The 18,662-nt window shown below is 38.5% G+C and overlaps 1 protein-coding gene across 2 annotated transcripts in view; it reads left to right on the top strand.

Moving 5' to 3' along the window:
* Positions 1–16,355, top strand: part of LOC110451062 (nuclear hormone receptor HR96-like) — a 297,379-nt gene extending 281,024 nt beyond the window's left edge. For both annotated transcript variants that reach the window (XM_021498920.1, XM_021498912.1), the window contains exons 4-6: positions 1,840–1,957; positions 7,194–7,645; positions 13,864–16,355. In XM_021498920.1, coding sequence (XP_021354595.1) covers positions 1,840–1,957; positions 7,194–7,645; positions 13,864–14,346 — 1,053 coding nt within the window. In that variant the 3' untranslated portion in view covers positions 14,347–16,355. The remainder of the gene's footprint in view (positions 1–1,839; positions 1,958–7,193; positions 7,646–13,863) is intronic.
* The last annotated feature ends 2,307 nt before the right edge of the window (positions 16,356–18,662 follow it).

The raw sequence follows: 18,662 nt of genomic DNA on the forward strand, positions 1-18,662 counted from the left end.
TAATATGTATTTTATGCAGATACTTATATCCCAAGACCAAAATACAATTATACCGATGACTTCTGATGTAAAAGATGTTTTTGCACTTTATAATGCTGCCAAAAACTCCAATCTCTTAGTCTCAAGGCAAACATCTGAAAGTCCATAGATTGTTTTTTATAAAGTCATACTCCTCAGCAGATATTCTAAAAACTATAGCCAAAAGCAAAAGTCTTCAAGTTCATAGTTCACAGCAGATATTTCCTAATCCATAGTTCATACTCATAGCCAGCATTGCTAACGTCCATAGCCCAGTACCTATCTCCATAAACCATAGCTCACAGCAGAAATCATCAAAGTCCATAAACCATAGCATCTTTACATCAATAGCTCACAGCAGACATCATCAAAGTCCATAAACAATAGCATCTTCACATCCATAGCTCACAGCAGACATCATCAAATTCCATAAACCATAGCATCTTCACATCCATAGCTCACAGCAGAAATCATCAAAGTCCAAAAACAATAGCATCTTCACATCCATAGCTCACAGCAGAAATCATCAAAGTCCATAAACAAGAGCATCTTCACGTCCATTGCTGGTAGCAGACATCATCAAAGTCCATAAACCATCGCATCTTCACATCCATAGCTCATAGCAGACATCATCAAAGTCCATAACCTATAGTATCTTCACATCCATAGCTCACAGCTGACATCATCAAAGTCCATAAACTATAGCATCTTCACATCCATAGCTCACAGCTGACATCATCAAAGTCCATAAACCATCGCATCTTCACATCCATAGCTCACAGCGGAGATCATCAAAGTCCATAAACCATCGCATCTTCACATCCATAGCTCACAGCAGACATCATCAAAGTCCATAAACTATAGTATCTTCATGTCCATAGCTCACAGCAAATATCATCAAAGTCCATAAACAATAGCATCTTCACGTCCATTGCTGGTAGCAGACATCATCAAAGTCCCTAACCCTAACCCACAAATACGCCACAGAAATATGTAATTATTACATTGCCTCATGTATTCTGAAGCAAGGAAGATGGTAAAGAACATGTAATGTTCTATAATTTTATTTTAATTTAAGGTCTTAATGTTCAGTGATCACCTTTATTTACCTGTAGTTTTAATTATCAATCTTTTTGTCCTGTTTTGTCCTTGATTACCTGTAGTTTTAATTATCAATCTTTTTGTCCTGTTTTGTCCGTGATTACCTGTAGTTTTAATTATCAATCTTTTTGTCCTGTTTTGTCCGTGATTACCTGTAGTTTTAATTATCAATCTTTTTGTCCTGTTTTGTCCGTGATTACCTGTAGTTTTAATTATCAATCTTTTTGTCCTGTTTTGTCCGTGATTACCTGTAGTTTTTATTATCAATCTTTTTGTCCTGTTGTGTAGCTGTTTACCTGTAGTTTTAATTATCAATCTTTTTGTCCTGTTTTTTAGCTGTTTACCTGTAGTTTTAATTATCAATCTTTTTGTCCTGTTTTGTAGCTGTTTACCTGTAGTTTTAATTATCAACCTTTTTGTCCTGTTTTGTAGCTGTTTACCTATAGTTTTAATTATCAATCTTTTTGTCCTGTTTTGTAGCTGTATACCTGTAGTTTTAATTATCAATCCTTTTGTCCAGTTTTGTAGCTGTATACCTGTAGTTTTAATTATCAATCCTTTTGTCCAGTTTTGTAGCTGTTTACCTATAGTTTGAATTATCAATCTTTTTGTCTTGTTTTGTAGGTGTTTACCTGTAGTTTTAATTATCAGCTTTTTTGTCCTGTTTTGTCTGTGATTACCTGTAGTTTTAATTATCAATCTTTTTGTCCTGTTTTGTAGGTGTTTACCTGTAGTTTTGATGGCAACTGTAAGTTAGATACCCACACAAGAAAGTTCTGCTCAGGATGTCGGCTGAAGAAATGTTTTGATATAGGCATGAAGAAAGACTGGATCTTGAGTAAGTAGAGTTTCCCTAACCCAGAGGCCCCAAATAATCAGATCATTTTAAGTACTATTTTTGTGACTTTTAAGAGTTAAAAAATATTTCACACTGAATTAAGAAGCCAAGGGCTGTTGAAAATTGTATCTGGGCTAGAAAAGTCAGTAATACATTTTGTTTGTGTGAGTGGATTATTGCTTTAGTCTTTAGATGTCTTACAGAGATTTTCATTGTTAAGTCAAAGAGATATGGCGGGTTGCTATGCCTATTTCCCCAAAGCTACATTACGCTAGTGCGCGCATCCAACCGTGCACTGTTATGACGCGTCCTCAGGTATTTGTATACAGGTAGCAATATCGGAATCCCGTGTCTAAGAATAGATAATTGTAAACAGACCACATATTTGGTATTTCGGCATTATTTGTTGGTGTTTAAGCACTTGATATAATTACTATTGCCAGTTGGAGGGTAAAACAATTAATAAATTTCATCAAAAATAGTCTTACCTACAAAGCGTAGCTGTACTGTACACGTGTACAGGGATTTGTTGACATGCTTCGATAAAAGTATGTCGCACTAAATAATAAAGAAATTATTACTAACAAAACTGATAAATCAATAGGTATGTTATTAAAATGAAAACAAAATTTTCCATCGATTTAAAAAGACCACTATTGCCTTATTAAGGAAAATGATCACATGCCTAAATATTTAAAAAAAAAAAACTGAAGGAGGATTCGAACCTGCACCGTTTATTTTCTAGTCGCAAGTAAACTGCGTTACACATTCGGCTACATAGAACATATAGATATTGGCAATTACAAACTTATTTAACCCGAGAAACACCGGTCGCAGTTTAGAGAAACTTGATCACCCCTGTTTTTCATTATTTTGAGCACTTTCCCAAAGGAGGACCACTTTTCCGTAATACGATTTGTTTTTGCAAATTACATCACGGTCACAAAAAGTGTACTCAAAAGTTGGTCCTCGGATGGGAAAGTGTTGAAAGTATTTTTTTAAGTCCGGGAAACCCCATCACTTTCATAGATATAGTGTATATGGCTATATTTGCAGTATCATATTAGCAATACATAATTTCTCAGCAGTTTCAAAATTCATATTCAATTGGTTTTGTATCTTTTGTATGCATTTTTGCTAACCAAAATGCATTACTCCTTAATTTTTTTCCCCGTTTTCATAAATGCCGACTTAGGGAAATACGGGTAGTTTTCCGCCATACCTCTTTCTGAACAAAAAAATACATCTGCAATTTGTCTTTTAACAACAAAACCAGGCCTACAATGCGTTTAAATTTTCATATCTACAACATTGCAGATCACATTTACTGATCCCAAAAAGCTGAAAGGATGCATTTAATTTGCTCGATCATTTGTAACATCTCTAACATTAACACTAGACTCTGAAATGGCCCTGACAACATCAACTTACGTTAAACAGCCATTATTAGCATGGCCACCAGTGTGATAAGTTTGTATATAAATGTTTCATTGACTAGATATGGTACTTATCTGGTTTCTGAGGCTGGTGTTTCATTGACTATAGATATGGTACTTATCCGGTTTCTGAGGCTGGTGTTTCATTGACTAGATATGGTATTTCACTGGTTTCTGAGGCTGGTGTTTCATTGACTATAGATATGGTGCTTATCCGGTTTCTGAGGCTGGTGTTTCATTGACTAGATATGGTACTAATCTGGTTTCTGAGGCTGGTGTTTCATTGACTAGATATGGTACTTATCCGGTTTCTGAGGCTGGTGTTTCATTGACTGGATATGGTATTTCACTGGTTTCTGAGGCTGGTGTTTCATTTACTATATATGGTACTTATCTGGTGTCTCAGGCTGGTGTTACATTGACAAGATATGGTATTAATCTGGTTTCTGAGGCTTGTGTTTCATTGACTAGATATTGTACTAATCTGGTTTCTGAGGCTGGCGTTTCATTTACTAGATATGGTACTTATCCGGTTTCTGAGGCTGGGGTTTCATTGACTAGATTTGGAACTAATCTGGTTTCTGAGGCTTGTGTTTCATTGACTAGATATTGTACTAATCTGGTTTCTGAGACTGGTGTTTCATTGACTTGATATGGTACTAATCCAGTTGCTGACGCTGGTGTTTCATTAACTAGATATGCTACTAATTCAGTTTCTGAGGCTGGTGTTTTATTGACTAGATATGGTACTGTGTTTCATTGACTAGATTTGGAACTAATCTGGTTTCTGAGGCTTGTGTTTCATTGACTAGATAGGGTACTTATCTGGTTTCTGAGGCTTGTGTTTCATTGACTAGATTTGGAACTAATCTGGTTTCTGAGGCTTGTGTTTCATTGACTAGATAGGGTACTTATCTGGTTTCTGAGACTGGTGTTTCATTGACTTGATATGGTACTAATCCAGTTGCTGACGCTGGTGTTTCATTAACTAGATATGCTACTAATTCAGTTTCTGAGGCTGGTGTTTCATCAACTAGATATGGTACTAATCGGGTTTCTGAGACTGGTGTTTCATTGACTAGTGTGTAATAATTGTGTTTCATTGTCTAGATATGGTACTAATCTGATTTCTGAGGCTGATGCTTAGACTACATATGGTTTTCACTGGCTTCTGAGGCTGGTGTTTCAGTGGCTAGATATGGTACTAATCTGGGTTCTGAGGCTGGTGTTTCAATGACTAGATATGGTACTAATCTGATTTCTGAGGCTGATGTTTCAGCGTCTAGATATGGTAAATCTGGTTTCTGAGGCTGGTGATTCATTGACTAGATATGGTACTAATACAGTTTCTGAGGCTGGTGTTTTATTGACTGGATATGGTATTTCTCTGGTTTCTGAGGCTGGTGCTTCATTGACTAGATATGGGACTAATCCAGTTTCTGAGGCTGATGTTTTATTGGCTAGATATGGTACTAATCTGGGTTCTGAGGCTTGTGTTTCATTGACTAGATTTGGAACTAATCTGGTTTCTGAGGCTGATGTTTTATTGGCTAGATATGGTACTAATCTGATTTCTGAGGCTGATGTTTCAGCGACTAGATATGGTAAATCTGGTTTCTGAGGCTGATGTTTTATTGACTAGATATGGTCCTTATCCGGTTTCTGAGGCTGGGGTTTCATTGACTAGATTTGGAACTAATCTGGTTTCTGAGGCTTGTGTTTCATTGACTAGATTTGGAACTAATCTGGTTTCTGAGGCTGATGTTTTATTGGCTAGATATGGTACTAATCTAGTTTCTGATGCTGATGTTTTATTGACTAGATATGGTCCTTATCCGGTTTCTGAGGCTGGTGGTTCATTTACTAGATATGGTACTAATCGGGTTTCTGAGACTGGTGTTTCATTGACTAGATTTGGAACTAATCTGGTTTCTGAGGCTTGTGTTTCATTGACTAGATTTGGAACTAATCTGGTTTCTGAGGCTGGTGGTTCATTTACTAGATATGGTACTTATCCGGTTTCTGAGGCTGGGGTTTCATTGACTGGATATGGGATTCCACTGGTTTCTGAGGCTGGTGCTTCATTTACTAGATATGGTACTAATCTAATTTCTGAGGCTTGTGTTTCATTGACTAGATTTGGAACTAATCTGGTTTCTGAGGCTGGGGGTTCATTTACTAGATATGGTACTTATCCGGTTTCTGAGGCTGGGGTTTCATTTACTAGATATGGTACTAATCTGGTCTCTGAGGCTGGTGGTTCATTGACTAGATATGGTACTTATCCGGTTTCTGAGGCTGGTGGTTCATTGACTAGATATGGCACTAATCTGATTTCTGAGGCTGATGTTTCAGCGACTAGATATGGTAAATATGGTTTCTGAGGCTGGGGTGTCATTGACTAGATATTGTACTAATCTGGTTTCTGAGGCTGGGGTGTCATTGACTAGATATTGTACTAATCTGGTTTCTGAGGCTGGGGGTTCATTTACTAGATATGGTACTAATCCAGGTTCTGAGGCTGGTGTTTCATCAACTAGATATGGTACTAATCCAGGTTCTGAGGCTGGTGTTTCAGTGGCTAGATATGGTACTAATCTTATTTCTGAGGCTGATGCTTAGACTAGATATGGTTTTCACTGGCTTCTGAGGCTGGTGTTTCATTGACTAGATATGGTACTAATCCAGTTTCTGAGGCTGGTGTTTCATTAACTAGATATGGTACTAATTCAGTTTCTGAGGCTGGTGTTTCATTGACTAGATATGGTACTAATCTAGTTTCTGAGGCTGATGTTTTATTGACTAGATATGGTACTAATCTGATTTTTGAGGCTGATGTTTTATTGACTAGATATGGTACTAATCTGATTTTTGAGGCTGATGTTTTATTGACTAGATATGGTACTAATCTAGTTTCTGAGGCTGATGTTTCATTGACTTGATATGGAACTAATCTGATTTTTGAGGCTGGTGTTTCATTGACTAGATATGGAACTAATCTGGTTTCTGAGGCTGATGTTTTATTGACTAGATATGGTACTAATCCAGTTTCTGAGGCTGGTGTTTCATTAACTAGATATGGTACTAATCCAGTTTCTGAGGCTGGTGTTTCATTGACTAGATATGGTACTTATCTGGTTTCTGAGGCTTGTAAATGGCCACTACTGCTCTGCTAACACAAAACCCTGACAAACCAGATTGATATCAATGTTTTAAGTTTGGAAATTTTGGTTGATTTGTTCAAAATTAATTTACTTTGATTCAGATGTGAACAAACATCAAGGTCAACAAACTGTTTGGATATAACATTGAAAACCTTGTAGGGATACAAGTATTCTGATGATTTTGAGGTTAATTTGAAATGATATATATAAATTAGCTTTCAAGATCTGAAAAGTCTTACATGTGCAAATTAATTTATCTATCAAATCGAGGTCTTTAGTCCTGACCTGAATCTCAGCCAACTGATAAAACTCCCATCTCAGTCCAGCAACACACCTTCTGTTGATTACCTATTTCTGTAAGGATAGAACTTTGTTTGGTACACATGGCTGGGGCTGGTACAGAAGCTCTGGAGGTCAGACATTATGTCAAGGTCATGTGTACTTTGAAAACAAAAGTATCTATTACTGGTAAAAAAAAACATGTTTTCTTTATGATACAATTATAAACACTCCCCACCCATGCTAATGTTGTAAGGTCCTTGATGTTCAACAGTTCAGTTTTCTTCATCATGAGAATTTGATAACATAAAAACTGTTACCTTAATACTTCTGATTTGTGATCTTTGTCATTTCTAGGTGAAGATCAGCTTGCTAAACGACGACAAAAGCCAAAAGGACCTGGACCTGCAGAAGTGAGGACAAAACAGCGAAAAACCTCCCTGGACGAATATCAAAACCCAACCTCAAACATGGAAGTGACCTCTAATTATATGATGGAGGATCAGTCGTCGAACAAGAGCAGTGAGGGTTCCTCCTCACCCTTCAAATGTGAGATGGAGGAGGATAACATGCCCATTCCCCTGGATGAGGAGATCCAAAAGGAGATTGAGAACTTGGAGTATCAGTACAAATTAGTATTCGATACACCGTACTCTGACGACCAGATAGACAAACTCACCAGCAGTCCTAAATCACCCAATGACCTCTTCAATATGACAGACTTATTTGTGCGCAGGTTAATTCGTTTTGCTAAACATATTCCAGAATTCAAAACCTTAGCACAAGAAGACCAAATTCATTTACTCAAAGTAAGTATATGACATATATGGTTATAGATAAGCATGCTGCAGTGTTCTCAGGATGTCACTATTATACCTGGTGTTAATGATACGTTTCATCCATGTTTTCCAGTTCTGATGATAGTGTTAGGTTGATGATAGTGTTAGGCTGATGATAGTGTTAGGCTGATGATAGTGTAAGACTGATGATAGTGTTAGGGTGATGATAGTGTTAGACTGATGCAAGTGTTAGACTGATGATAGTGTAAGGCTGATGATAATGTTAGACTGATGATAGTGTTAGGCTGATGATAGTGTAAGGCTGACTGATGATAGTGTTAGACTGATGATAGTGTTAGACTAATGACAGTGTTAGACTGATGATAGTGTTAGACTGGTGATAGTGTTAGGCTGATGATAGTTAGTGTTAGGCTGACTGATGATAGTGTTAGACTGATCGTGCTAGGCTGATGATAGCGTTAGACTGATAGTGTTAGGCTGATGATAGTGTTAGGCTGATGATAGTGCTAGGCTGATGATAGTGTTAGGCTGATGATAGTGCTAGGCTGATGATAGTGTTAGGCTGATGATAGTGTAAGTCTGACTGATGATAGTGTTAGACTGATGATAGTGTAAGGCTGATAATAGTGTTAGACTGATCGTGCTAGGCTGATGATAGTGTTATACTGATAGTGTTAGGCTGATGATAGTGTTAGGGGGATGATAGTGTTAGAGTGATGATAGTGTTAGGCTGATGATAGTGTTTGACTGATGATAGGGTTAGACTGATGATAGTGTTAGACTGATGAAAGTGTTAGGCTGATGATAGTGTTAGGCTGATGTGATAGTGTAAGGCTGATAATAGTGTTAGACTGATCGTGCTAGGCTGATGATAGCGTTAGACTGATAGTGTTAGGCTGATGATAGTGTTAGGCTGATGTGATAGTGTAAGGCTGATAATAGTGTTAGACTGATCGTGCTAGGCTGATGATAGCGTTAGACTGATAGTGTTAGGCTGATGATAGTGTTAGAGTGTTGATAGTGTTAGGCTGATGATAGTGTTAGAATGATGATAGTGTTAGACTAATGATAGTGTTAGACTGATGATAGTGTTATGCTGATGATAGTGTTAGGCTGATGATAGTGCTAGGCTGATGATAGTGTTAGACTGATAGTAGAATTAGGCTGATAATAGTGTTAGACTGATGATAGTGTTAGACTGATGAAAGTGTTAGGGTGATGATAGTGTTAGACTGATGCTAGTGTTAGACTGATGATAGTGTAAGGCTGATAATAGTGTTAGACTGATCGTGCTAGGCTGATGATAGTGTGTGACTGATAGTGTTAGGCTGATGATAGTGTTAGACTGAGCGTGCTAGGCTGATGATAGTGTTAGACTGCTAGTGTTAGGCTGATGATAGTGTTAGACTGAGCGTGCTAGGCTGATGATAGTGTTAGACTGCTAGTGTTAGGCTGATGATAGTGTTAGACTGAGCGTGCTAGGCTGATGATAGTGTTAGACTGCTAGTGTTAGGCTGATGATAGTGTTAGACTGAGCGTGCTAGGCTGATGATAGTGTTAGACTGATAGTAGAATTAGGCTGATAATAGTGTTAGACTGATGATAGTGTTAGACTAATTATAGTGTTAGACTGATGATAGTGTTAGACTAATGACAGTGTTAGACTGATGATAGTGTTAGACTGGTGATAGTGTTAGGCTGATGATAGTGTTAGAATGATGATAGTGTTAGACTAATGATAGTGTTAGGCTGATGATAGTGTTAGGGGGATGATAGTGTTAGAGTGATGATAGTGTTAGACTGATAGTGTTGGACTGATGATAGTGTTAGGCTGATGATAGGGTTAGGCTGATGATAGTGTTAGGCTGATGATAGTGTTAGACTGAGCGTGCTAGGCTGATGATAGTGTTAGACTGCTAGTGTTAGGCTGATGATAGTGTTAGACTGATGAAAGTGTTAGGCTGATGATAGTGTTAGGCTGATGAAAGTGTTAGACTGATGATAGTGTTAGGCTGATGAAAGTGTTAGACTGATGATAGTGTTAGGCTGACTGATGATAGTGTTAGACTGATCGTGCTAGGCTGATGATAGTGTTATACTGATAGTGTTAGGCTGATGATAGTGTTAGGCTGACTGATGATAGTGTTAGACTGGTGATAGTGTTAGGCTGATGATAGTTAGTGTTAGGCTGACTGATGATAGTGTTAGACTGATCGTGCTAGGCTGATGATAGTGTTAGACTGCTAGTGTTAGGCTGATGATAGTGTTAGACTGATAGTGTTAGACTGCTGATAGTGTTAGGCTGATGATAGTGTTAGGGTGATGATAGTGTTGGAGTGATGATAGTGTTAGGCTGATGATAGTGTTAGGCTGATGATAGTGTTAGACTGATGATAGTGTTAGACTGATGTTAGTGTAAGACTGATGATAGTGTTAGGCTGATGATAGTGTTAGACTGATGATAGTGTTAGGGTGATGATAGTGTTAGAGTGATGATAGTGTTAGGCTGATGATTGTGTTAGAGTGATGATAGTGTTAGGCTGATGATAGTGTTAGGCTGACTGATGATAGTGTTAGACTGGTGATAGTGTTAGGCTGATGATAGTGTTAGGGTGATGATAGTGTTGGAGTGATGATAGTGTTAGGCTGATGATAGTGTTAGAGTAATGATAGTGTTAGAGTGATGATAGTGTTAGACTGATAGTGTTAGGCTGATGATAGTGTTAGGCTGCTGATAGTGTTAGACTGATGATAGTGTTAGGCTGATGGTAGTGTTAGGCTGACTGATGATAGTGTTAGACTGGTGATAGTGTTAGGCTGATGATAGTGTTAGGGTGATGATAGTGTTGGAGTTATGATAGTGTTAGGCTGATGATAGTGTTAGAGTTATGATAGTGTTAGAGTGATGATAGTGTTAGACTGATAGTGTTGGAGTGATGATAGTGTTAGGCTGAAGATAGTGTTAGAGTAATGATAGTGTTAGAGTGATGATAGTGTTAGACTGATGATAGTGTAAGACTGATGATAGTGTTAGGGTGATGATAGTGTTAGGCTGATGATAGTGTTAGAGTGATGATAGTGTTAGAGTGATGATAGTGTTAGACTGATAGTGTTAGGCTGATGATAGTGTTAGGCTGACTGATGATAGTGTTAGACTGGTGATAGTGTTAGGCTGATGATAGTGTTAGGGTGATCATAGTGTTGGAGTGATGATAGTGTTAGGCTGATGATAGTGTTAGGCTGCTGATAGTGTTAGACTGATGATAGTGTTAGGCTGATTATAGTGTTAGACTGATCGTGCTAGGCTGATGATAGTGTTAGACTGATAGTGTTAGACTGATGATAGTGTTAGGCTGATGAAAGTGTTAGGCTGATGATAGTGTTAGGCTGATGATAGTGTAAGACTGATGATAGTGTTAGGCTGATGATAGTGTTAGCCTGATGATAGTGTTAGGCTGATGATAGTGTTAGTCTGATGATAGTGTTAGGCTGATGATAGTGTTAGACTGCTGATAGTGTTAGGGTGATGATAGTGTTAGACTGCTGATAGTGTTAGGGTGATGATAGTGTTAGACTGACGATAGTGTTAGGCTGATGATAGTGTTAGACTGATAGTGTTAGACTGATGATAGTGTTAGGCTGTTGATAGTGTTAGGCTGATGATAGTGTTAGGCTGATGGTAGTGTTAGGCTGACTGATGATAGTGTTAGACTGGTGATAGTGTTAGGCTGATGATAGTGTTAGGGTGATCATAGTGTTGGAGTGATGATAGTGTTAGGCTGATGATAGTGTTAGGCTGCTGATAGTGTTAGACTGATGATAGTGTTAGGCTGTTGATAGTGTTAGGCTGATGATAGTGTTAGGCTGCTGATAGTGTTAGACTGATGATAGTGTTAGGCTGTTGATAGTGTTAGGCTGATGATAGTGTTAGGCTGCTGATAGTGTTAGACTGATGATAGTGTTAGGCTGCTGATAGTGTTAGACTGATGATAGTGTTAGGCTGCTGATAGTGTTAGACTGATGATAGTGTTAGGCTGATGATAGTGTTAGACTGATGATAGTGTTAGACTGATGATAGTGTTAGACTGATGATTGTGTTAGACTGATGATAGTGTTAGACTTTTTTCTTAAAATCATGCATCAAACACTAAGCCCAAATGTTTAGAATGGCTCGGAGATTCACTTTTATGTTACACCTATGTTTAGAATGGCTCAGAGATTCACTTTTATGTTCCACCTATGTTTAGAATGGCTCGGAGATTCAATTTTTTGTTACACCTATGTTGATAATAGAACTGACAACAATTGAAGGGCATTTTTTAAAAAGAGTAAAACTGGAAGTGACATTCCACATGTAGAATGGCTGATTGCCTCAAACCCGTGGAAGAGTTCTCAGACCTTCCCGCACAGAGCTGCTTAGCTGTTGGTGCTGCAGGTTCTGTGCTGCTGAAGCTGTTATATAAGCAGGCCATCAAAGTGACTGATGATGGAACGATTTCCCCATAGAAAGGCCACCATATTCTGCTTTGTTTACAGGACAATGCAGGACGAGAATTTTAAGGACATAAAAATAGGGATTATTCAGTACAGGGAACTGTGAGAAATGTCAATGACTGTGATGTAATAGACAAAGCTGCTTATGTGGCTCAAACACACGTTACATGCATGCTGTCTGCCATCTCACACCTTATACAGGCTGTCTGCCATCTTACACCATAAACACTTCACTGTATCACACGTTTTACAGGCTGTCTGCCATCTTACACCATATACAGGCTGTCTGCCATCTTACACCATATACAGGCTGTCTGCCATCTTACACCATAAACACTTCACTGTAATTCAAACAAATTGAATCTTTAATTGACAAAATAATACATTTTATTTGCAAAAATTATACAAGTTTAACAGGATTGGGTAAACCTTTTTGATATTGCCCCCCCNGTATCAGATCGGTTTACAAGTATGGAAAATGACAGGTAAGACCAGGGGAGGTATAATACTGGGTTTGTCTCCTAGCCTTATTTTCTGTCTGGTTGAGGTACTTTTCCATCAGCATGTATCATCTCTTGTGTGTGCTATGCCAGTATACAGTTAGTCCCAGCTGTCTACCCATCTAGCTTTCCCTGCTCCTTTGGACAGTGCGGTGAAGGATTATGGGTAAAGGCCTCATACCCACACAAAGTTTTATGCCCCGATGGGTATACTGTGATGGTTTGTGGGCAGTTACATGTTTGCTGACACAGCTAAAGCCACTTGTGGGTACTGTGGGGTCTGAGTTTATACCCACAGATAAGTGTTAGGCAGATTTATTCGTCCTAAATGCTTGCCCACGCTCTTTCCACCTTGTTTTATTGGTCCTGATGCTTGCCCACGCTCTTTCCACCTTGTTTTATTGGTCCTAAATGCTTGCCCACGCTCTTTCCACCTTGTTTTATTGGTCCTAAATGCTTGCCCATGCTCTTTCCACCTTGTTTTATTGGTCCTAAATGCTTGCCCACGCTCTTTCCACCTTGTTTCATTGGTCTTTTCTTCTTCAGTGTTTAAAAAGCTGATACAATGTACATATTGTTTAAATTACAGATACTACATTCAAAGATAGAATAGTCAGGAGTTTGTTAATTGATTAAACTGTAATTGTCTCTGGAATAAACAGCTGTTGTATTATACCTACTGTTGCTGCTGGTCTTGTATCACTCCAGAGGCCTTCAAGCGCTCTGGTGGCAGCCACCAAAACATAGGTTGTCGTGTTGTACATGTTAATTAGTCATCAACAACGCGTTAATTAGTCGTCACAGGTTGGATCGATCGATGTTGAGTATCTTATATTATTATTTTCCGTCTCATGATAAAACTTGGGTTATTTCAATGGTCGTTAGAGGCGTGATTAAATATTAGCAACATTAGTTTGTTTTCTCCAGTAAAAGTATGACCAAGAAAAGTCCATACACTGCTTATAAGCATTTGAATTACTGCAACCATTAAATAAATTGTATCGGGAGTAAGATTATGTAACACCCAACTCAAAATCATTTACCGTGTTACAGTAAGTGATGCTTAAGATAAACCAAGTAGTTTCCCATTCTCGCTATAGTTTTTATTTGTATATGTTTTTAACTGTAGCTAAGACATAAATTATTGTTAATAAAATCTCAGGTGTAGTCAGTCGCTCTAAACATTTTGTGATTATGTACCATTTGTAATACTCTTATTTCTTGCTTTTGCAGGGTGGAATTATGGAAATTATGGTTCTTCGTTCAGCTATGGGATTTGATAGCTCACAGATGGGCTGGAAGGTCAAAGGTCAGAGCATTGGAGAAAAAACAATAGGACCTCAGATGATCCAGAATACTTTGGGTAACGGCATGTACATAGAACACATAAAGTTTGTCATGTCACTCAATCAACTGACACATGCCAACAGAACCATCATGACCTTGCTCTTTGTTATTGAACTATTTTCCTCCGATCGGCCAAACGTAAAGAACAAGGAGTTAGTCTCTCAGGGCCAGGAGAAGTTCTCCACTTGGCTCAAAGCTTATCTTGAGTCTTTACATCCACTCACTGAAGCTCGGTCGCTCTATCCAAAGTTGCTGATGAAACTCCTGGATGTACGAAGTTTAGGTGAATCAAGTGCACAAATGGCGGCGCATTTGGATATCACGCGACTTGAGCCATTGTTAGTTGAGGTTTTCAGTTTACAGAAATGACCATGTTGACTCTGATGTTCATGATTATACACTAACATTGCAGGGACTTAAACCATACCAATCATTATTGTACATGTCTCACCGAGTGTGTGTGCCCCGAAACTGGACGCCCAATGTACCGGCCACTCGACCCCATCAACTGGACTTGGAAGGTCCTTAAAGCTACAAGTACAATGGACTAGTCAGTTATTCCCATTTACTGACTCTCCAGCTACATTGTGCTATTCAGTGTACCGTAGTGCTACCTAGGTGAAAGCTCAGTGGGATGGAGAGTTCGCTATAGTAGTCTGTTCACCAGTCAGGAGCCCTCCCTGTATGTCCACCGCACATGTATCCCGCGCTCACAAAACCTTACTCTCACCCAACATGTTCCAACTTAAATCAAACGGCAGCTTTATTTTGTGATTTTACAGTAGGATCTTACACAGTAATGGAGCTGGATGTTTGCGGTGTAATTACCTAGTTATCTCCCCTTGTGGGATAGATGGCAGGTGTCAAATGTCAGTGTAGCTTAACATCATTTTCCAAGGTCAAGGTGATTCTAAGGTCACTGTACTGCCATCAGCCTAGACCAGTAGTACTGTCACTCAGCAATGCTTCAGTGAACTGTTTTACTTATATAATTCCTGGACATATCATTTGACCATTTCTATGAATAACCTTGACATTGACTTTGGAGAGTTACTGGATTCTTGCTGGTAAACTGTATACTATTTTGGGTGACTTCCGTTGGACCAAGGAGGATAAAGGAAAGTGTAAAACTTAGGACAGACAATTGCTTACTTCAGTCTTATGTGATATATAAATCTTATTGTCATGTGACTGATCTGGCCGTGTGCTGATCAGGTGACAAACATGTGATTACGACAGAAACACAGACACTGGATTGGACCTGAAGGATTCTTTATCAGAAGGAGATGGAAGTGTCTACCTCTACACAAATATACAGCTATTTATTGTGTAAGACAAAATCAGTCTTATTTTCTTCAAGTGACAGAGTCTTTCTTGTAGAAGCATGAAATGTGATGTCACAAAGTTATATTATGGAATGAACGAAGAATGAATGAATGAACTTAAGGTGAGACAGTGTTGTCGAATGGTCAAGTAGTCTGGTCATATGGTTAGTCACCTGACCAGTAGTGATATGAGAATGGCAAGGTGATCAGTTTATATATTTACAGGGTCCACTGTGATGAGTAATCTCCCTTAGTATGACAACGAAACTTTATTTGTGGAGGAAAAGGACCAGGGCTGGCTGACCGCTCTAATTAAACTTTTTGGTTGTGGAAGTATTTGACCGGGACTGGCTGACCGCTCCACACCTCCACTCTTGTAGTCAACCTATTTGTGCTGCTGTGCTTGTGTTTGGTGTGCATGTTGCTGTTACTCTGACCCAGGTGACATTGTAAGACCAGTAACGGGACATCATGTGGCTGACCATAGTGATGACCTTACAGTGACACTGAATGGCTGAATCTGCATAAAATTGAAATGTTTATGGAGTAAAGTTGGTGAAGTAGGAGTCAGAGGCATAGTTTTATCATACTTCTTTACCATCTCAGACGTTTGTGATGATAGTCACATGTCAGTCACATGATAGTCACATGATTGTTGTGTTTAGTCTCAACTCTAAATTCATCAATGTCATATAGTTTTAATTACTGCACGTACTTAAAGATTTTGTTTAATTACGAACTACATGTATATTAATGAGGCAACAGCTTGATTTTAAAGTATACTGCTCTGATTTCTAAAGCAGGTTTGACAATCTAACAATTCACTCAAATTAATTTCGTTTTGCTGACACTTCATTGTAAAATTAATATCTGTTTGTCATTAGTCAATTTGTTTATATAAAGAAATGTTCTTTTCATAATTTGTCAGGCAAGCAATTTTCATTATTTTTGTCAGTGTAATCAGAAGTATAAAAAGTGAACTATCATTTTGACAGTGTAAAATGTTATTAAACCATTGAAGTCACATGTGAAAATAAATGAAGTTGAAGCCATCTTTATGCACTGAAAATTGTCGCAAACAGAAGATGATTTTAAAAATTTACACCAAAATAACTGTACCCAGAATTCCGCAGTATTCTGTGAATGACCTTTAAAACGTTGGTGTTATGCAATGGCAGCACTAAGAAAGCTAATTAATGTAGAGATGATGTGAGATGTACTGACAGAAATCAGGCCAGATAATTTATATGGGACAACATTGAAGATAGATTACAACACTGTTACGAGAGAAAAGTCATTAAACCAATGGCAACAACCAGGCCCTCCGACAACTCAGCCATTCCTGCATACATAAAAGCTAAAAGTGCGTCAAAGTATGGAATCAGATCGATGATCTATTCAAAGCATTTACTAAAATAGTTCCACTGGATATGTTAAATAACATGTAGATTTTCTGTTCATTACTTTTCGCTGGTACATCTTAAATTATAAATCTTAGCTCCTTAGGTATAGCTTGTTCAATATAGACATGTGATATTAAAATGAGCTGTACACTGGTATATTGTTTAAAGTCTGTTCTTCCATCCTTTTATTGTCAACGTTTACATGCAAGAATCAGGCTTCCTTTGTGGGATTTTGGACTGATGACCCCGTGATCTATGGTCTGTTGGACGTATGACCCCGTATTCTATGGTCTGTTGGACGTATGACTCCGTTATCTATGGTCTGTTGAACGTATGACTCCGTAATCTATGGTCTGTTAGACGTATGACTCCGTAATCTCTGGTCTGTTGGGCGTATGACTCCGTAATCTCTGGTCTGTTTGACGTATGACTTCGTAATATATGGTCTGTTGGGCGTATGACCATAATATATGGTCTTTTTGGACGTATGACCGTAATCTCTGGTCTGTTAGACGAATTACTTCATAATCTATGGTCTGTTGGGCGTATGACCGTAATCTCTGGTCTCTTGGACGTATGACCGTAATCTCTCATCTGTTGGACGTATGACCGTAATCTCTGGTCTGTTGGAAGGGGATAGGTTAATAGAGCACAAGTCTTCCATATTAGTGTGTGATGTTTCTACTCTGATAGGTCAGTGATCCAGGTGAACCCTCTTAGTTAAGAACAATGATATCTGCCCCAAGGGATCCAAGTCTTGGAATCAAGATGAACCCTAATAGCTCAGAAAACAATTGTCACTGCCTCCAGGAACTCTAGTATCGATAAGATGTATAACACACCAAATGACCCTTTTACCTTATGCTGATGTCATCTATTTATTTACAATATGTTACAGCCCAAATCATAGCAAAACATATATGGCTGTAAGTGCATTCACAGTTGAAGTGTACCTGTGAATTGTATCACACTCCTGATATCATGAGCATACTGTGAGATCTTTACATAACATCTGCCTGGCAAGTTTAAGTTATCCAATACCTTAGGGTTGTGTAAGACCTTGATTGAAGGAAAGCTTGTGTAAGCCCATGTTTGAAAGCAGGCTTGTGTAAGCCCATGTTTGAAGGCAGGCTTGTATATAAGACCTTGTTTGAAGGCAGGCGTGTATATAAGACCTTGTTTGAAGGCCGGCTTGTAAATAAGACCTTGTTTGAAGGCAGGCTTGAATATAAGACCTTGTTTGAAGGCAGGATTGTATATAAGACCTTGTTTGAAGGGAGGCTTGTATATAAGACCTTGTTTGAAGGGAGGCTTGTATATAAGACCTTGTTTGGAGGCAGGCTTGTATATAAGACCTTGGTTGAAGGCAGGCTTGTATATAAGACCTTTTTTGAAGGCAGGCTTGTATATAAGACCTTGTGTGAAGGCAGGCTTGTATATAAGACCTTTTTTGAAGGCAGGCTTGTATATAAGAACTTGTTTGAAGGCAGGCTTGTATATAAAACCTTGTTTTAAGGCAAACCTGTGTAGAATCATGTTTGAAAGCAATCTTGTGTGAGACCATGTTTGAAGGCAGGCTTGTGTAAGCCCATGTTTGAAGGCAGGCTTGTATATAAAACCTTGTTTTAAGGCAAACCTGTGTAGAATCATGTTTGAAAGCAATCTTGTGTGAGACCATGTTTGAAGGCAGGCTTTTGTAAGCCCATGTTTGAAGGCAAGCTTGTGTAAGACCATGTTTGAAGGCAGGCTTGTGTAAGACCATGTTTGAAGGCATGCTTGTGTAAGACTATGTTTGAAGACAAGCTTGTGTGAGCCCATGTTTGAAGGCAGGCTTGTATATAAGACCTTGTTTGAAGGCAGGCTTGTATATAAGACCTTGTTTGAAGGCAAACCTGTGTAGAATCATGTTTGAAAGCAATCTTGTGTGAGACCATGTTTGAAGGCAGGCTTGTGTAAG

Source organism: Mizuhopecten yessoensis, unplaced genomic scaffold (genome assembly GCF_002113885.1).
Source record: "Mizuhopecten yessoensis strain PY_sf001 unplaced genomic scaffold, ASM211388v2 scaffold611, whole genome shotgun sequence".
NCBI lineage: Eukaryota > Metazoa > Mollusca > Bivalvia > Pectinida > Pectinidae > Mizuhopecten > Mizuhopecten yessoensis.